Source organism: Prionailurus bengalensis, chromosome B1 (assembly GCF_016509475.1).
Source record: "Prionailurus bengalensis isolate Pbe53 chromosome B1, Fcat_Pben_1.1_paternal_pri, whole genome shotgun sequence".
Taxonomy (NCBI): domain Eukaryota; kingdom Metazoa; phylum Chordata; class Mammalia; order Carnivora; family Felidae; genus Prionailurus; species Prionailurus bengalensis.
The window spans coordinates 140,544,864-140,565,945 of record NC_057344.1 but is presented as its reverse complement, the minus strand read 5'-3'; the positions used below and the strand labels follow the sequence as shown (position 1 = coordinate 140,565,945).

General features: G+C 39.7%; 1 protein-coding gene and 1 long non-coding RNA gene across 4 annotated transcripts in view; one reads left to right on the top strand and one right to left on the bottom strand.

Moving 5' to 3' along the window:
* Positions 1-276: 276 nt before the first annotated feature.
* On the bottom strand, positions 277-14,223 carry LOC122478738. Of its 2 annotated transcripts, XR_006296159.1 has the most exons (4): positions 14,107-14,223; positions 13,775-13,821; positions 11,782-11,843; positions 277-1,554 (listed from the first exon to the last, which is right to left on the bottom strand). It is a non-coding gene; the product is annotated as an uncharacterized LOC122478738 (long non-coding RNA). The 2 variants fall into 2 exon arrangements; XR_006296160.1 differs by lacking the exons at positions 13,775-13,821; positions 14,107-14,223 and adding an exon at positions 12,843-12,904.
* A 165-nt stretch (positions 14,224-14,388) lies between these two features.
* CFAP299 (cilia and flagella associated protein 299) overlaps positions 14,389-21,082 on the top strand; it is a 594,205-nt gene continuing 587,511 nt past the window's right edge. Inside the window, exon 1 of one of the 2 annotated variants that reach the window (XM_043572380.1) lies at positions 14,389-14,603. In XM_043572380.1, the coding sequence (XP_043428315.1) occupies positions 14,493-14,603 (111 nt within the window). In that variant the 5' untranslated portion in view covers positions 14,389-14,492. Of the gene's footprint in view, positions 14,604-14,782; positions 14,992-21,082 lie in introns of those variants that run through there. The other variant, XM_043572381.1, reaches the window with a different exon arrangement.

Sequence of the window (21,082 nt, the reverse complement as noted above, 5' to 3'; positions counted from 1 at the left end):
TGCTTTCCCCTGTCCCTTCACATATTGGCTTTTGGACCTATGAGGCTATGATTACGTCTTAATGCATTGTTGAATATGGCTGGGGAAAACACGGGGATAGGTACTGCAAAACAACTTATGGGGAATCAGGAGTCTCCTGGCTCTCTCACTTTCTTTAGTTTTGGGTAATAATTTCATCATTCAGTAAATATTTATACGCTGCTGCTAGGTACAAGATACTATCTAGATATTGAAACTCATTCGATTTCACTCTTCTCTGCAAAATGAAACATGATCTTTAAGCTGTAAACTTGATTATTCTATGATCCAAAGAGCAGAGGCGAACACATTTGACCTTTCTTCCAAAGAAATCACAATCTTTACCCATACTTACACACAATACAGTGCTTTCTCATTCACTGAGATGTTCCCTATTTTTCTAGGTGGTGTTAATAAAGTCTTGTACATGTCTTGAACTAAACTGAAAGTCACTCTAAATGAACATTGTGCGCATGTATTTATAACACTAGGGTAATGTCACTGGTGGGGGATGGGAAGGAAGAGGCTATATTTCCATACTTTTAAGGGTACTTGCCTTTTCTTGTCCTGCCCCTCCCAATTTGAGGAGTTAAGTGGCCAAAAGAACATGTTCATCCAGACCTGGATCCCTTCTTTTTAGCTACCTAGGATTCCAGAATTTCCTGTTAACAGGGTCCCCACACTGCAGGTGTATGGGGTGGTCAGGCTGGTCTTGGAGCCAGATGAAACCTTCAGGTTGGGGTGTCCTCATGTGTGTGCATCAGGAATATGAGGAGAAGGGAGAGTGGACTCCAGGCCATCTGAATTTTGAGGCTGGGACTGGGAGTACATATTAACTATTCTTTATAAGACATCCTCCTATGTGTATATTTCCATGGTTTCTTCCTGTGTTCTGCAAGGAACACACATCTTTAGAACAAATGAACTGTAAACCTTGCCAAAATGGTAAAGTTGATGAAGATCTCCCCTTAACCTCTCCTTTATTCATCTCTTAATATTGGTGATTTCTTCCCAGTATATCCCCATGTTTATTACAGGCCGTTCTTAGTCCTCCAGCAGCCATGGGCTACCTCAAGGAGAGGGACCGGACCCTCTCCTTCGATGCACCTCATCCCTGCTGACCCCAAATCAACATGGCTAGGACTCCCTTTATTCCAGAAAGTGCTGTGCTTCTGTAAGTAGCTTACGTACTTAATTAAATGTATTTTGATGATTTATTTACCAATTAATGTATTCTTTTTTCCAGGCAACAGAAGGCTTAATCTTGTTAAAATCTACTTCTGCTCAGAAGGCATGTGTAAGGAAAGCAACCTCCACAGTGAAACAAAAACTCAGTACGTCCCAGATTTTAGGAATTCGAATCATCTGGTGAGGATCAGTCTTGATACTGTTCCCTGGGTCCATTTGGATTTTTCTCATTCTGCTTATTTCTATCACTTCTGTTACCATCACCCCTGGGCCACTCTCCCCTGGTGCACGTACAGTCTCTTGTTAGTGAGAGGAAAACTTTCGTAAATACTTACTTCTTTCTCAGTACTAAAACAGAATAAAGGGGAGACAGATTACAAGAAACATAAAAATCTTGTTTACCGATCACCATCTGTTCTGCTATAACACAATTGTTGAAATCTTAAGAAACCTTGAGTTCTCAATAATCACGTAAGAAAACAATTATTTCAATAGAAAAAGGTAGGAATGGCAGTTAGGAGGATAGGGATTCTGAAAACAAAGTTATCTTAAAGAGCAACACTTAGGATCCTTGGCTGGAATCTCAGGTAGGCTGCCAGGGGAGTTCTTGTCTGGCAGGCCTGATGCCCTTCCCACCACACCATATCATGGCCTTTGCCTGTGGGGAAAGTTGTTTCTTCAGGGCACTGCTGGCAGACGAAGAAGCAGCCCTTGGATCCTGCTTTCAGGCTGGGGAGACTCAGGCAGGAGCGCCACCCACAGGAGGTTGGGCTAAATGCATAACTCCGGGAAAGATGAAGCAACGTAGAAGAAAAATCCAGGCCGGAAGCGATGGTCAAGGTCGTACTGAAAAAACAGGATAAAGTATCTGGCAGAAAGGCCAAGTTAGATTATAAATTGAAGAATGACAAATGTCATCAGTAATAAAAAGGTTAGAAACTGATCGGAACATAGTGTATAAATCAGGGCAATTGGTTCTGGACCAAGAACCTGAACAGTGATTGGAAGCAGCTGTCATCTGATGTCTTCAGTGCCTCATGGATTTAAGGGCTCATGACTTAAAATGAAAAGCAGAAAACATGGTGCCTGTTTTATGTAGCTCATACCTCTCAATTAACTTCCCTGTTTAGTATGACTTGAAGGAAGCTACAATTTATTACCAGCGTCTCTCAATAGATAAAGTAAGATACAAAGGAGTTACAGGATTTGATAATGGTTCCCAATTAAATAGACACAACCAGACCTTGACTTTTCTAAAATCCAAATCAGCATTGTGTTATTATGTGTTGGCTTCTCAGGAAAATTGTCTTAAATAGTTTTTCTTGACCTATCAAATGGCTTAATTACTCTTTCTCTGTTAGTATCCAAAGACCTATATAAAAATTGCATTAGCCTAAAAAAGCTATTAATTAAGGTTGATTAACATGTGGAGGAACAAATTGGTTATGTAATCATGTATACTATAATGGTCAATAAATTATATAGGTCTGTAATAAACAGTGTTCAAGTATTTTATAAAAATAACAGTTTACTCTTGAATAATTATGCAGGCCAAACTTCCAGAAATCAGTAGGAGTTTAAATTTTATTTTGAAATTACTTAGGTTATTTTTAGTCTCTTCTAAATTAGAAATTAGATCCCCTTCTGTGTATTAGTAATTATTTGGAAACTTTGAGTGATTTAATTTAATCAAAATAATTGCCAATACTGTTATTGTTCTTGATAGCTCCCAGTGCAGTAATGCTTCAAGGCAAATACTAGATTTTTAATTGAAGTAAAGGACAATATCCTTAAAATACATTTTAAGAAAATTTAGGAATTTATGTTACATGTACACTCTTTCTGGAATACATAATCTACTGGGAAACGTTATGAAGAGTAAAAACCTGTTTTTCTCTCTAGAACAGTTATCAGGAGAGGCTTTCAGAGTACTTTGCAATCAATTTTTATTATCAGTCCTTTATAAAACCCCTCAAAATCCAATAATTGACTCATAAACCAAATAGTAAATGGAAAGAGGAAACATTAAGAAGCATGGTTCATTATGCATGGCGTCAAAAGCAGAGGCCTGAATTATGATTAATGCATTTGGTTATGGATAAGCATGCACATAGAGCCACATTTTCAAGTTTTGATTTTTTTTAACTTTTTTTTTTTGAGAGAGAGAGAGAAAAAGAGAGAGTGCATATTAGAGCAGGAGCAGGAGAAGGGAGGGGCAGAGGGAAAGAGAGAGAGAGAATCCCAAGCAGGGCTCAGTCCCATGACCATGTATGTGTTCATTACCTGAAGTGAAATCAAGAGTCAGATGCTTAACTGACTGAGCCACCCAGGTGCCCCTCAAGTGTTGGTCTTTACGAAAACTTTAATTTTATCAGACTCAGTCACAGCCATTTCAGTTGTGTTGCTATCATTACCTCCTCTGTTTTGATGTTCTATAATGCAGATCAGAGACATTAACACTGATGTGCCCTGGGAGAAAACAATTTTCAAAGAAATTTGAAATTCTGAGGATAGCAACAATTTTGAAAAAATAAAAAAGATGTGTGTCACAGACTGTGAGTCTAGAGTTCTCTCTTGTCCAGCAAGAGGGCAGATGCAGAATTGAATGCAAAAGAGGCTAATGTCTGGGAGGAGACAAGAGACCCAAAGAGGGGTTTTGTCTCCATATTTTAAAAATTTTTTTTCAATGTTTTTATTTTTTATTTTTGGGACAGAGAGAGACAGAGCATGAACGGGGGAGGGGCAGAGAGAGAGGGAGACACAGAATCGGAAACAGGCTCCAGGCTCTGAGCCATCAGCCCAGAGCCTGAAGCGGGGCTCGAACTCCCGGACCGTGAGATGGTGACCTGGCTGAAGTCGGACGCTTAACCGACTGCGCCACCCAGGCGCCCTTTGTCTCCATATTTAATGAGCTCTCAAGATATTACCCATGTGAAGAAAACAAGATCTTACACACATGAACGTGGAGAAAACAATCAGACAGTAATCATTAAGTTGTGTGTGTAAGAAGCAAAGGGTCTGGTGGGGGGGGGGCAACTGGAGTTTGTGATATTGGCATCATATGGAAATTAATTTCCTGCAGGTGATATAACAAGTTAGTTGTGATCCTATTACAATATCTTGCTATCTAAGCTCCGGTACTTTTGCCTCTTGGTGGCGACTTTCCACCCTAAGCTTTTTTCTAACCCATTTATGTAAGTTGCACCTATTTCCCCACAGATGTGGGCCAGTAATTATATATTAGAATATTCACATGATAGTAGATATTCTGCATCGACATGGAAAAGGAGAAGTTTTCGGAGAAAGTTAAAAAAAAACTGATAAGTAAAAATGTTAATGAGGTCCTGATAGAAAAGACAACACGGGGGGATGCTTTAGTATGGTCACACAAGTACACATTTGTGTTCTGTCCATTAAATTAAGTGTGCATTTAAAATATTTACTGCTGAAACACTGTAGTTGCCAGAAATATTCACTCTTGGTTATTGAAATCAATACTTTTGTGTTCCTTTGGCTAATGTTAACATCATTTTGGCAAATGACACTAGTGCCCATTTATAAAATCTTTTAACTTTTCTTCAAAAACATATTCTAAGATAGTAAAATATTGACTGCTCAGATTACTTGGCGAGGGTTAGCTCTAGTGATATCTGCATCTTCCTAAAAATAATATTCATTTTACCTGTTTTTATATTTAAAAGTGAAACTGCTAGGTAGAGATGGATAAATGGGCAGATGGCGAGTGTGTCAAGGGGTTGGAAAGACAGGGAGAGGAAGGTGACAATTTTGAATGGAAAAAGATGTGAAATAGACATTTGTTTTTTTCGAACAAGAGATCAGACACACTGAGACAATATGGTCATCTTGCCAAGCACGTTGTTATTTGTAGTCATTTAATACAGTATGTGTTTTCTTCCATCAAAGTGCACTATAGGATAATGACTCCACTGTTTCCCTTTCTTCTCAGAGACTTCCTCCAGGTTAGACGTAAACGCTTAATGAACGCGTACGTTATAACAGAATATCACAGAATTTTGAAGCTAGATGTGATCGCAGAGATCATCCAACCTAAAGTCATTCTTTTAGAGAAGACAAAATGATTTTCTGATTTCTTAAGATGCAACATGCTTGCATTCTTTGTTAAGTCTGTCCTTCCCACATAGAAAACTTTTTTTTTACCCCATTCCATGTTGTACCTTGCAAACATTTTTATCATAACTTCTATAAAGTTTTATTTTCTCATTGATTTACAAAGTTGTTTCCCCAAACCTGCTTAGTTCGTCTTATTTTTCTTCACTCAATCAACTACCAGTTCACGCCTTTTGTGTGTCCTGTCCCAAAATGTCAATATCCTTGAAGATAAAAAGGACCAGACTTTATTTTTGATTGTACTTTCAGGGCCTATGTAGCACAGAGCTTGATTTGGTTATGTTAAATTATTGCTGGGTGAGTAAGTTTTACCTTTGCTTTGATAAGTAAGAGTCAGTGGGAGAGATGGCTCAAAATGTCTTTTATTGTAATTATTGTGCTTAATTTATCTGTAGTCAGAGAATGTTTGAGATCCTGGAGAAGCAAAGCCAAGTACAATGAGTTAATTAGCTCTTAATGGAATTGACATCTCTTCCTTTAATGCTTCTTCCTGAGAGGCTAGTGAAGTATAGTGATCTTCCTTCCAGACCCTTTTTATATCGGCTTAGTTGTAACAGGTTGTGTTATTACCATGGCTGCAAAAATACTTGAATATCTAATGAGCTCTGACATTGTACTCAGAGGCTAGAAAGAAGACAGTGGTTTAAAATAGATCCAGCCTCTCCTCTTAGGAATTCTATAGAGGTCACTGCGTATTTTAGAGGGGCTAAATATACTCCTCAGAGAGGCAGCCTGTTTCCACCTTATATCTGGGGTTTTAAAGATGTCACTTTTTATTTTCTTCTGAAATTTCATCTGAATTTTTTATCTTCAAGTCGGTGCCTCATTATTTGAATTTATTAAGTATCAGCAAGTTTTCATTAAAAACCAACCACATTGATGTATTTCTTATTTTAAGCCGGTGTAAGTTTGATTGAAAATGAAAATCTTTTTTAATCTTACTCAGGTGTAAAAAGTAGGTATTAAACTTGAACTCAGTTACTGCTCTATAGAATTCCTTCCCCCAAGGTTTCTTGAATCTGTCTTTCCTCCACTTACTTTCCAACTCCGACTCCCTTCCTTCCTCTCTTCTAGATCTAAGAGGTCTTTCTCCAACCTTCCAGTCATTTGCTGCTGTCAGGATAATCTTTCCAAAGTACAATTCTGATTAGCATTTCTTTCCAAACATTTCTTTTGATTCTCCTGTACTTGGACAATACAGCTGGAGTTTATTAAATTGACAAATCTCACCATGGTCAGCTTCTGACCATGTCACATGGACATTTATTCAGAGTCCCATATTCCTATCTCAATACTTCAAATTTACTACAAAGGCCATGTTATGCTTTAAACTTTTGTTGAATCTTCCAGTTAGAAGTGACTTTTAGCTGCTCTGGATTTGCATAGTGCTTCAAAAATATCATTTGTCTTATGTTATTATTATGCTAGTAATGTAAAGCACCTTTCTAAAACTTGGGTGCTAACATTTAGGTTGTTTATAGTTCTCACACTGAGTGTATTGCCTTTTACTTGGTAGTTTCCAGAAGTGAATGAGTAAAACATACAGGAAACTTTTATTCAGCAAATGGTTTTTTATGCAACTTAAAAAAATTTTTTTAATGTTTATTTATTTTTGAAGGAGAGAGAGACAGAGCGCTAGTGGGGGAGGGGCAGAGAGATAGGAAGACACAGAATTTGAAGCAGGCTCCAGGCTCTGAGCTGTCAGCACAGAGTCCAACATGGTGCTCGAACTCACAAACTGTGAGATAATGACCTGAGCCAAAGTTGGATGCTTAACCAACTAAGCCACCCAGGTGCCCCTATTCAGCAAATGTTTTGAAGACCCAGTATATTTCAGGTGCCATGTCAGATGCTGAGAAAATGGAGGTGAACAGGGATGATAAAGTCTTTGCCTTCATGTGTATAGATTCTTTTTTGTAAATATTTTATTTTTTTAACGTTTATTCATTTTTTGATAGAGACAGAGCGTGAGTGGGGGAGGGGCAGAGAGAGAGGGAGACACAGAATCCGAAGCAGGTTCCTTGCTCCAAACTGACAGCACAGAGCCTGACGCGGGGCTCGAACTCACGGACTGTGAGATCATGACCTGAGTTGAAGTCGGACGCTCAACCAACTGAGCCACCCAGGCGCCCCTCATGTGTATAGATTCTAACAAGGAATATAGACATTTTGCAAATACCTTATAAGTGAGATGTTCATAACAATGAGGGGAGTAGAAACTGCTCTGGGAATATAGAAGAGAAGATCAATTACTACATCACTATACTTCTGTCTATACCAATATCTGTAAAATGGAACTAATAGTTAAAAGAATGTGTACTTTGAAAGAATGTTCTAGGTAGGGGCCAACAGCATATTTAAAGATCCAGTGACAAAAGAAATTGTGGCTTCTTTAAAAACTGAAGGCAGTCCAGTGTAGTTGGAACATGTCATGGGTGAGACGGAGGGGTCAGAGGAGAGTCAGAATGTGGAGGGCCTCGTAAGCCATGTTTTAAAAAAATATTCTAAGGGCAATGGGAAGACAATGGAAGTTGTCAGAGGAACATGATGAAATAACATCAGTGTTGTTAAACAATCACTGATTACACTAGGACGAGTAGAATGGAGCCAGTGGGGTATAAGGAAACCAGGAAAGAGGCTATTTTGGGAGTGCTGGTGTCAGTCTCTGGCTTAGTCAAGGAAGCAATGGCAATGGGACTGGGAAGAAATCGAAGCCTACAAGAGATATACTTGGGAGACTAAAATAATAGGCTGCGTATTTCAGGGGTGAAGGAGAGGCAAGGGTCATGACTGTCTTCCAGATTTTTTCCAAGAACCACCAAAAGAAGGGGAGGCCATATGTTGACAGAGGGAACCCTGGGGTAGGAGCAAGATGAGGAGCAGGGGAAGAGAAACAAGCCAATTTTATACACGTTATACATCCAGTGGTATCTGGTAAGAAGTTGGATGTTTCATTGGAGCTCAAGAAGGTAACCCGGCTAGTTCTGTAGATTTGGGAACCATATGCATGTAGGCCAGAAGTAAAGTTATGGACCTGGGTGTGATCTCAAAGTGAAACGGTAAAGAGGCAGGAAAAAGGCCTAGGAGAGAACCCGGAGACATTCTAAATTTTTAAAAAGTAGTTAAGGGGGGCGCCTGGGTGGTTCAGTCAGTTAAGCATCCGACTTCGGCTCAGGTCATGATCTCACCGTCCGTGAGTTTGAGCCCCGCGTCAGGCTCTGTGCTGACAGCTCAGAGCCTGGAGCCTGCTTCCGATTCTGTCTCCCTCTCTCTCTGACCCTCCCCTGTTCATGCTCTGTCTCTCTCTGTCTCAAAAAAAAAAAAAAAAAAAAAAAAAAAAAAACATTAAAAAAAAATTAAAAAAGTGGTTAAGGGGAAGGGGAGCCAGCAAAAAGAAACCCTAAAAAATGAACAAACAAAAAAAAGCTGACGGAAAACCAACCAACTAGGCTCAAGGCTAAGTAATGCGAGGGAAGTTAAGAAACTTTTGAAGAAAAAGGAGTGCTCACAAGTGCACCTGAGAATCAAGGTAGTATGAGGACAGAAAAAAAAAAAAAAAATGTCCATTGACCCTCCAGGGCAAGGAAGTCATAACTGACTGGTAACAAATTTCAGTGGAACTGTGTGTAAAACTAGATGAAATGTGTTGGGCAGAAAGTGGAAGGTAAGAAAAGGGAGAGAGTGATTGAAGTTAACTCTTTCAAGAAGCTTTGCTATGAAAGGTGGGAGAGTCCATAGCTGAAGTGGGCGGTGGAGTTGAGAGGCTTGTTTTTAATTTCCTTTCGTTGGTTTTAAAATGGAAAAGAGGCTGGGGAGAGGGGGGAGATTTTGAGAGAAGTGAAAGGAAGGAGAAGAGAGAGAAAGTAATGATAGAGGGGATAATCAAAATAAGAAATCCTGGGAAGGCAGAAGGAGAGGCCTAAGAGGATGTAAATCTCTTCCTTTGAAACAAAAGGGAAGAAGAACGGAGGTGTGAGTAAGCTTGTGTATCTGAATGAAGGATATCTAATCTGATGGCTTTTACTTTATTCCTTTGTGGAATAGAAGTCAAGATTGCCTGCTTTGAAACAGGAGGATGCAGGATTAAAGACAGAAGAGAAAATAGGGAAAGGCACAGTAGAAAATAAGAGTGAATCCAAGGGACAAAACAGTTAGGACTGTGGTGTCAGTGCTGAGTACCCCCACTTGAAATAGGCAGCTTTGGGGCGCCTGGGTGGCACAGTCGGTTAAGCGTCTGACTTCAGCCAGGTCACGATCTCGAGGTCCGGGAGTTCGTGCCCCGCGTCGGGCTCTGGGCTGATGGCTCAGAGCCTGGAGCCTGCTTCCGATTCTGTGTCTCCCTCTCTCTCTGCCCCTCCCCCCTTCATGCTCTGTCTCTCTCTGTCCCAAAAATAAATAAACGTTGAAACAAAAAAAAAAATTTTAAAAAAAAAGAAAAAAAAAAAGAAATAGGCAGCTTTGCATCGGCAGCGGTGGCCCTCTATTTCCACGTGATGTTTTCTGAGACTGGCCACTCAAGGGAAGTTTTGTTATAAGTAGATCCTAATTCCCACGTAGACAAACAAGTGGAGGGACTTTTCAGTGAAATTGTTAGACAAACCTTCTAAGAGCCATTGAGAGGCCAAGTTTTCCTCTGTTCCAAAGAGATGATTGTAGCTAGGACATCTCTCATCTATCTCATAGCACAGTAGTAATTTTCAACTTTTATCAGCTGCTAAGACCCGTCAACCCTGCTCCTGGGACTTGTCTTTCTCTCTTCTGGATCCTTCCTTACACACTGTTAGATACAGTCAAGAGAAGAGAAAACTTGGGGCTTATGGCATAGGAAAACATTGTGTCTCCAGACGGAGAAGCTGTGGAACCAGAACTCCAGCACTTTAGAATAACTGAGACGGTGTGAAGGTCCAGTGATCTCATCACAAGAAATATCTTAAATAAATTCAGTGTCATCATTATTACAAAGCACAAAAGAGCTCTCCTTGGTTCAGGATTAAGCAATAGTGCTCATTTGCAATCCACGGAAACTTAATAAGCAATTGGGCAACAACACACACAAATTTCTTATCTTATTAGAGCAAGCATATGTTTTTCTTTCTTAAGTGATGATAATGTGTTAAGTCCATCTTAATAGAGCCTCAAGTTCTTACTCAGAGTGTTTAGCATCCCATCGACATAATAAGCAAGGCATTCCGCTTCCGATCTTGTCAACCTACCAAAAGTATGTTTTCTATTCATTTTCCCAGACACCATAGTATATTGCTGAACAGCTGGAAATAGAAAACTGTAGAGTTTAATTTGAAATTCTTTTACTTTTTATTTATTTTTTTTAATGTTTATTTATTTTTGAGAGAGAGAGAGAGAGAGAGAGAATATGAACAGGGGAGTGACAGAGAGAAACAGAATCCCAAGCAGGCTTCAGGCTCTGAGCTGTCAGCACAGAGCCCAATGTGGGGCTTGAACTCCTGAACTGTGAGATCATGACCTGAGCCGAAGTCAGCCACTTAACTGACGGAGTCACCCAGGCACCCCTGAAATTCTTTTACATAGTTCTACGGGGTAAGTACAGTACCAATGCCTGTTTATTTTAAAGACATACTTATACTTAGATTTTTCCTACATTCCTGACCTTTGTTTTACCCTTGTGCTTTTTTTTTTTTCCTACTCAATACCAACCTAAATATGGCATATATCCTGTTATTCTCACATAGCACATATTTATTCTCATTTACATTTTGGAGTTTTACTGTGAATATACATAATCCTTGCTGGTCCTTTTTTTTAAAATTTTTATTTTTTAATTTTTTAAAAATTTTTTCCTTGCTGGTCCTTTTGCAAGGAATGAAATTGCTGGGATTTGTGGCTAAATTCCAGGTTTCAATCTTTAAAAATCCCAGACTTTAAGTAGGAATGCATTGTTTTCCAAAATAAAGTATTTCCCAATCATAACAAAGACTTTGCAGTTGGAAATAGGGACTTGCTGAAGCTCATTAATTTCTCTCTTACTGTCTTTTTCTCAGGCACTTGTCAAAAAGTAGTTTTGAACTTAAATTGAAAGTTAAACAAAAGACAATTGAATTAAACCTACAATAATTCAAGCCTTTCTGTAAGGAACAAGGCTAAACTTCTAAACTTTCTTTTTCTCTTTAAATATTCATAGAGAAACTTATTTGTTGAAAATCACCCTAAATGTTTTGAGTTAGGAGACACAGCTAGACTCATTGGCTGAAAGTATTTGCATAATTGTTTAAATTTGGGTGCTTTAGAGCTTACCTCATCAAAGACTTGTTTACCAAATAGTAAATTTAATGAGGTTTCCACTGAAAATGCACAGTCCCAATGGATCATAATAGTATAATATTGAAACAAAGACCGCACACTTTACTAAAATACAGGCCTTTGTAATCAAAGTGCTATAGTTTAACGAACCTGAGATTTTTCTAGATGCTTTACTGCTTCTTGAAAGTGATGAAATCTTGATGGAGGAGGACCTTAAAGCAAATATAATCAATATAAATATAGGCACCCAGACACTTTGACAGGAAGACAGAATTTTTTCAGTAGTGCATGATCATCACTCAAAGCCACTGTTATTGTAGCCTAGCCTTTTTCAAGGACATGATTACTACCTTTTGCAAACTCTTCAACCTAGCACTCAAAGCCTTCCGACCAAGTTTCTTCCTCCGGGAATCTTCTTTTCCTCTACACTTCTTAGGGGCCCCCTCATAACATCAAAACAATGTGCAGCTTTCCCCTACACAGAACCTGATCTTTCTTTCCTCCACATCTTAGAATATGCATCCCTTTTGCTCCTGTTATTTGTGCTAAGTTCATGTTGCCTTTCTCAATTGGATATATATAAATATATACATATATTTTTTTCTAAAAAACATATATATATTTTTTTCTAAAAAACAACAAAAAAAACAACTTTTGTAATGAATTCCATGTGGCTCTTCAAACCTCTACTTACCTTAGCTTCCCTTTGTGGGAAATCAGGATTCATAAGTTGTGTTGCTATTTTTATCTTTAAGATTTCAAACCAATTCATTTAGATTCACTCTATGTTATGAATCATGCTAACGCTATTTTTTCTAGTGGATTTGTTGTCATGATGAAACAAGTTGATGTGTAGAAAGTATTTAGAACAGAACTGGCACATCGTAAGGTCTTAGTAATATTACAAGAAAGCAAATACTTGTATTTTCGGTATACAGTAAGTGGCTGAAACTTTTCCAGGCCTTTGCTTGTGCTCAATTCACACTAAATAATGCTTCTTTCAGGAGTGACATATAGAATTTCTCTAGACGATAGAGAATATTGAAAGTTATGCCCCTTATTAGAATGTCTTAAGCTGCAAGAATGATTTCTTTTCATTCTTGGGCTATTTGAATTTTCATATCTTTTCAGATATTAGATGATGTTAAGTTGGTGGTTGTTAATTGTAGCACAAATAGTAGTTAAGGATGTAACTCATTGTTGGCACTTACCACAGTGCTTGACATGCAGGGAGTGTTCAATAAATGTTCTTATTGTTGTTTTTGTTGTACTTTTGTCTTTTTTTTTTTTTTTAAAGAGGCTCCATGCCCTACATGGGGCTTCAACTCATGACCCTGAAATCAGGAGTTGCATGCTCTACTCAGTACAGTAGGCAGATTGTACCAGGCATCCCTCTTTTTTGTTGTATTTTGAGTGCTCAGGGTTTCTCTATCCTTTCTGGTCTCCTGAATGCAATGATTAAATTGCATTAAAAAAATGTCCAAAATGCCTTTTAAAATATTTCAAAAGATAATTCATTAATTAAAAAACAAGCCAGTGATTCTGCGTGCGTGGGTGGCCCAGTCCCTTAAGTGTCCGACTCTTGATTTCAGCTCAGATTATGAACTCATGGTCGTGGCATTGAGCCTCATTGGGCTCCGTGCTGAGCGCAGAGGCCGCTTGGTACTCTCTCTCTGCCCCTCTTCTCCACACACCTCTGCTCTCTCCCTCTCTAAAATAAATAAGTAAACTTAAAAAAAAATAAGTCGGTAATATCTTAGAAATTATTGTGCCCACATCACTTAAAATTTGTACATTTGTGACACCGTGATTTTTGAGATGACCTTTTTAAACTGGGAAAGCTGACTGCCAAGGATCTTACCAGATATCTTCATTAAAAGAAACCTTTTTAGCACACCTGAAAATCTTCAGAATCAATTCTGTAAGTACTTAAAGAGCAACTACCAGAGGCTCAGTATTGTACTGTGTGTTAATTTGCAAATATGATTTGTAAAATACTAAAATCCAAATAAGAATTCTGAAGTTTCACCAGCTGCCACTTTAGATTACTTTAAATCCATTTTAAAAAATGCAACTTTGTTCTAAGGGGAATGTCTTTAGTAAGAACATTTCCTTTTTAATTTTCCACAGATATCTTACTTACCCTTTAAAAAAGGCAGCTTCAACAAAGGCAAGGTCTTTCATTGTGTGCTTATTGAAAGTTAAAAAGAAAAACAAGTTTAAAAAACAAGCAATTGGGGCCAAAAGAGGTTTTCAAAGATATTCTCACTGAATTTCTTTCATTTGGGAAATTGATAAATTCTTCCTCATATCCAAACATTAGCAATAATTTGCCCTTAAGTTTTATTTTTAAAAATAATGTAACAAATCATTAAATATTTTATTATTGTTTTTGGATACAAGACCATTTCCAAAGACTTCAGTTTTGAGATACGCTTCTTGCAAAAATAGACCTTCACTTTCTTGAGTGCTAACCTCGGTATTTTTGTCCGCATAACATTGCGTTAGAATGAGATTAAGAGTGCTGATCTAGAATATTTTGTCGACACATGCTGGCAGTCTCATAATATTTAATTTTGGATTGCAATTTGCATCTCTCACGTGGCTCCACGTTTCACCAAGGTTTGAATCAGCTGACGGGTGTCAGGCTTGAATTTGAAGCGGGTAATTTGAGACCTCGTTCCTAGGAGTTACGGGGAAACACGAAACTCAGTAACGAACACGGGGCGTGGGGGTGGGGTTAACTTCCGAGGCTCCGCACCGGTTCCCAACTGATCGGGAAGAAGACACGAAGGGGGTGGAACTTCCTGACCTGACGCTGGCGCCTCTGTCGCTAGGGACGCTTCGGCTAAGGCAACAAGATGGACCAGGAAGAGAGGCTGACGGCCGTGGACAACATAGTCACTCAGTTCAACACCTATGAAGATTTCCTCGACTCGCAGATCACTTCCGTGGACCTGTACTACCTGGAGGTAAGAACTGCGGCACCGCAGAGTGGACCCCGTTTTCCTCTTAGTCCTTCCCGATCCCCCATTCATGGAGTGGTCGCCCCCTGGCGGTGGACTCCGGCGACGTCAGGCGCCGCAGTATCCCGACGGCGGCGCCAGAGGGGCGGGGAGCTGAATCACCGGGTCCTGAACCCGCCCCGTACGGCCTCAGTCCCGCCAGAATTCGGGTCCCTGGAGGTGGTGGCCCGTGTGGAAACATGCGGGTGCGCCCGCACCCTCGTAGGGAGTCTTCAAAATCTGTCTTTCCCTCTCACATGAGGCCTCCCGGCCCATTCTTTCCAAAGTCATTGCCTGCGAGGAGGTGGCTGGATGCGGACACCTGCGGAGACCCTTGCGCTGGGCTGTAATGCAGGTCTGGCACGCTGTTTCTCTTTGCTTTGCCACTTTGTATTAAAGAAGAGAGTAGCCTTCCAGGGCAAGTGGCGACACCAACCTGGTGTATCTGGTGTCATATAGGGCATCTGGGCCCATAAACCTTCCACCCCACTCTCGTACCCTTAATTATGGGTAGGCACTACAGGAATATGTAGGCATATTCCTGATTGATGTTTATCGAGCTGCGAATCACAACTAATATGGAGAGTAAAAAAAAAAAAAAGATCCTGCTATACTGCAAAGTTAGACGTCATGGGGTTGGCCACTGTCTTCCACTCAGCAACCATCTTCCTCCCCTCGTCTTTAAAGGTGTGTGTTTGATGGGGTGGGGGGAGATGATGGAGTGGGGGCGGCAGAGAGTTCTTGTCTTCGGGGAGGCGAACCAGGATGGGCTGGAAAATAACAGGCTGAGAGGTCCTGAGAGGCAGGAGGTGAACGGTGGATCCCTATAGCCCTGGGATCTTGCCAGACCAGGCCGACTAAAGGCGCACTGGCCTGGAGACTCTGCTGGCGGGGAGCCAAGACTCAGCCCTTGAAGGCCTCCTTCCTATTTAGGCCAGGCAGAACAAGCGCCACTGGGTGGTGCCAAACCACAGCCGAATCTCTGAAGGGTTTGCGTCTTGTAGCCAACTCCCCAAACCCCGTGTCTGCAACAGCATAATTCTGCATTGTGGTGGATTTTTGGGTTCCAGAGATCATGTTAGCAAGATTTTTCTTACATGCTTACTTAAATATTGATCGCAAGGTTTGAAAAGTGCTTATTCTTTGAAATGCATTCATGTGCTAGATATGAACGTTAATTCTACATAGCTAAGGCAGAGGTACACGCTATACGTAGCATATACGCTTGGCAGTATTTAACCCAAGAATAAATGAGAGAACTGTTCTCCAAAGAAAGGTCCTCTAATAAGGGGACCTGGAGGGAGTAAAGGGGACTGAGAGATAATCAGAATTGAGGTCGGAGTAACTAAATAGTGCTAGAAGTTCAGAGTAGGTGCTGAAGAGAAAAATAGAATCTGTTGTCAAGACCTTCTTTTTTTAGGTTTATTTATTGATTTATTTTGGGGGGGGGAGGGACAGAGAGAGAGAGAGAGAGAGAGAGAGAAGTAGGGGAGAGAGAATCTCAAGCTGGCTCCTCACTGTCAGTGCAGAGCCCAATGCAGTGTTCGATCTCGCAAACCAATCTTGCAAACCTCGAGATCAGGACTTGAGCCAAAATCAAGAGTAGGATGCCTAATTGACTGAGCCACCCAGGTGCCCCTTGCCAAGCCCTTCTTATTTCAGCAGTTAGGTTGGAGAGGGTGGGATATAACCCACCTTTGCTTCCTTCTTCATGCCCACATATCTTCAAGTGGAGTCTCTTTTACACATAACTGCCACAGCTCACCTATTCTGAGGTGAGTCCAATTAGGGAACTAGGTCTGTACAACTAGAGGGAATCCACACTCATGTCCATATCAGTTAATCTTGTCCTCTGTTCATATGTGTCTACAGATGTTTGAGCAAACCTAATAGCACGAAAGAGATAGCCCAAGGTGAGTAAGGAGGGTAACTAATGTCAAACAAAACATTTAAAACCCAGAGAGAACTTTAAATAAATTCTAATTTTCTATCTCAGAGGCATTTTAATATCTATCAAATCTATAAGCAGACTAATAGACTGCTATGAAAAGGGAGCAGAGAGCAAGAAAGAATTCTTAGAATTTAAAAATATAATTGATAGCATTTTTGAAAGGGCTAACTAATAGAATAAACACTTTTTAAAGGACAAATTAATTATCTGGAAGTTAAAGGTGATATAGTTACCCAGAATATAGTAAAAAAGAAAAAGAGGAAAATAAGAAAGAATTCTATGAAAGAAAATATGAAAGAATAGTTTTATGATGCTCAATATCTATCTAATAAACTTACCAGAAAGAAATTATACAGAAAATGAAGGTGATAATCAATTGAATAATGAAAAAATTTTTCTGTGTTGCAGATAAGCACAACATTAGCTGTTAAGCTGGATAAATGAAAAAGATTCATCCCTAGGTAGATAGTGGTAGAATTTTATAATTCTGAGAATAAAATGGTAATTCAAAAATAATTCAAATTGGCTTGTATGACATCAAAATTAAAAACTTTTGTGCACCAAAGTACACTATCAATAGAGTGAAAAGGCAACCCATAGAATGGGAGGAAATATTTGCAGATTATATATCTAATAAGGGGTTAATATCTAGAAAATGTGGCGTGCGTGTGTGTGCGCGCGCGCACACACACACACACACACACACAGGAGTATTACACAGCCATGAAAAAGGATGAGATTGTGCCATTTGTAATGACATGGATGGACCTAGAGGGTATTATGCTAAGTGAAAAAAGTCATACTGAGAAAGACCAATAACATGATTCCACTCATAAGTAGAATTTTTTAAAAAAGTGAACAAAAAGCAGAATCAGACAGATAAATACAGAGAATAAACTGATGGTTGCCAGAGGGAAGGGGGATGGGGGGTGAGTAGAATGGGTGAAAGACAGTGGGAGATACAGGCTTCCAGTTATGGAATAAGCCATGTGAGAATACAAGCCACAGCATAAGGAATATAATCAATGATATTATCATGGTATAATTGGGTAGATGCAATGGGACACACTTGTGGTGAACATAGCATAATGTATAAACTTGTAAAATCACTAAGTTGTACACATGAAACTAATGTAACGTTGTCAACTAAAAGAACTCACCCCACAATGATATACCATTTCACCTCTTTCAGGATAGCCACTTAAAAAACCCAGAAAATAGGGCATCTGGGTGGCTCAGTCGGTTAAGCGTCCGACTCCTGATTTCCACTCAGGTCATGATCTCGCAGTTTGTGAGTTTGAGCCCTGCATCGGGCTCCGCACTGACAGTGCAGAGCCTGCTTGGGATTTTCTCTCTCCCTCTCTCTCTGTCCCTCCCCCCCGCCCCTCTCAAAATAAATAAATAAGACTTAAAAAAATATATAAAAAACCCAGAAAGTAATAAATGTTAGCAAGGATATGGAGAAACTGGAACTCTGCACCACTGGTGGCAGTGTAAAATGGTGCACTTATTGTAGAGACAGTATGGCAGCTCCTCAAAAAATTGAAGTTAGAATTATTATATGATCTAGCAAGTTCACTCGTGGGTATACAGCCAAAAGAATTGAGAGCAGAGACTAGAACAGATATTTGTATACCTATGGGTTTTTTTTTTGTTTGTTTTTTTAAATGTTTATTTACTTTTGAGAGAGAGACAGAGGCGTGAGCAGGGGAGGGGCAGAAAGAGGGAACACAGAATCCGAAGCAGGCTCCAAGCTCCGAGCTATCAGCACAGAGCCCGACACGGGGCTCAAACCACCAGACCGTGAGATCATGACCTGAGCCGAAGTCGGACGCCCAACCGACTGAGCCACCCAGGCACCCCTGTATACTTATGTTTATGGCAGCATTATTCACAATAACCAGAAGGTGGAAGCAACTCAAGTATCTATTGATGGATCAATACATAAACAAAATGTGCTACATCTACAATGAAATATTATTCAACCTTTAAAAGGAAGGAAATTCTGACACATGCTACAACATAGTTGAACCTTGAGGACATTATCCTGAGTGAAATAATCTAGCCACAAGAAGACAAATACTGTGTCATTGCACTTTTATGGGGTACCTAGGGTAGTCAGATTCACAGAGACAGAAAGTAGAAAGGTCATTGCCAGGTCTGCAGCAAAGGGAGAATGGGAGTTATTGTTTAACTGGTACAGAGTTTCAGTTTTGTAAGATGAAAGAGTTCTGGTGATGATGGGGATGATGATGGCACAACAGTATGAATGTACTTAATGCCACAGGACTATATACTTAGAATGGTTAATTTTGTATATTTTATACATATTGAAAAAATAATTCAGAGTGTCTACAGAGTACTTATAAATCAGCTTGATCTTAGACTTTGCATTCCCAGTAGCGATTTCTAAAAGGAAAAGGGAGTAAATATCTTTAAACTTCTAGAAAATTTTATTTTGGACCTAGAATTCTTTCCCTGGCTGTGTTAGATATTTTCCGTTTGGCCCTTGAGATCGACATGCTGTCATACCCTACCTTGTTCTGTGCCCCAGAGATTGATTTCTGTTGCCTGTTTCAACTGGGCCCCCTTTCCCTTTGGCCAATTGGGTTTAGCCAATAAGAGGCACCAGCAAGAAATTAGAAGCCAGCAGAAGAGAGAGGTTAGGCATCCCCCCCACCCCCACCCCCAGACTCCTTCCATACTGTGCTGTAGGTTAGGAGTGGATATTTTCTTACAAAAAGCCACAATTTAGTTTTGGGCCCTACCCCTACTGCTGTTTCCCTGGGCTCTATTAACTGTTCCCTCCTCTTATTGGACTAGTTAGTGGCCGTTAATAGCTTATTGCTGTTGCTAGCTGCAGGGTGCTTCATTATCTCTCTAGGATTTCTCTTAACCCGGTCTATACCTTTGTTAATTAACTCAGCCACTCAATTTCCTTCAATTACTACATTTAAATGTGTCATCTGTTTCCTGCCTGGACTGACTAAATAAGTTATTTAGCATTCAAATGGAAGTGCAAAGGAAAGACTTTTGGGGCGGAAATGAGGGACTTCTAAAACGACCTGCTGGTCTTTTCTGAATTTGTAACTTGAGCAAATACTTCATATATTTTCAAATCATTTTTCAAATTTATTGCTATAAATTTGTATAGTTTTCTTTTGTCTGTTTTATGGCTCTTTTCTGATTTTCTTAAAATTCTTTTTGAATGTTTATTTATTTTTGACAGAGAGAGAGAGAGAGACAGAGACAGAGCATGAGTGGGGGAGGGGCAGAGAGAGGGTGAGACGCAGAATCTGAAGCAGGCTACAGGCTCCAAACTGTCAGCACAGAGCCCTATGCAGGGCTTGAACTCATGGGCTATGAGATCATGACCTGAGATGAAGTCAGACACTCAACCGACTGAGCCACCCTGGCGCCCCATCTTTTCTGATTTTTAAAATTGTTTGCATGTTCTTTATTTGTACCATCAATCTTGCCAAATGTTATCTATTTTATTAGTCTTTTAAAAGGATAGGCTCTTGACTTTCATTAAGCAATCAAAGCTTACTGGATTTATATATTTTAATTTCTATTTTATTTTTCCTGTCGTTTTTATTAATTCTTTACTTCCATATTATTTAGTTGCCTTTGCTATTCTTTCTCTACTTTCTTGAAGTAGAATGGTTAGCTGTTCATTTTCAAACTTGTTTTTTCCCTAGTAAATACATGGATGGAATTATTTTCTCTATATTTTATTAAGGTTTGTTATATAATTTCCTTTTCAAAAATTTAAAACTCCATGACAAAATATGTCATAAATAAGTCAAAAGGCAAGCTAGTACTTGCAAATAAGTATTTGCAAAATGTATAATCAACCAGGACCTACTATCTAGAGTAAAGCCCCATGAATCAATAAGAAATAAATAAAATCTTACAGAGCAATGAGCAAATTTAACAGAGAGAATTCTTATATAGATACTAAGCGTAATAATTATATGAAAAGTTGCATATATATAGCAGACTGTCACTTATGGGAATTTTTTTTTTTTTAATCATGAAACTATACCAAATGTTTCCCCCTTAACTGACTAGCTACCAAGTGTCTGGCTAATCCCAAGTCCTGAGCTCATTTTTCCCCAATGCCCTCAGCAAACTGAGAGGCAACCAACCCCGTCGTGTTTCTTATTGCCAGTAAAACGTCCTCCGGCAGCAGAGATGGCAGCAAACACTTGGTTACCCGGAGCCTCGTCTTCATGGCAGGTATCTTTTTGCCTCTGCATCCCAGGGACTGCATTGGACTCCTTCACACTGGGAACAGGGCCTTTAATGCCTTTAATGAGATCGGAGATCCCGTGCCGGGTCACCCAGAACTAATCAGAAAGCCCATCCTTCAATTCTTCTTCCTCTGGAATCATTGCCAGTAGCTGATTGTGGTTCAGGGTTCGGTCAGAGAAGCAGAACACACGCACAGGCACGCATGCATGCACACTTACACAATACATATATGCATAGG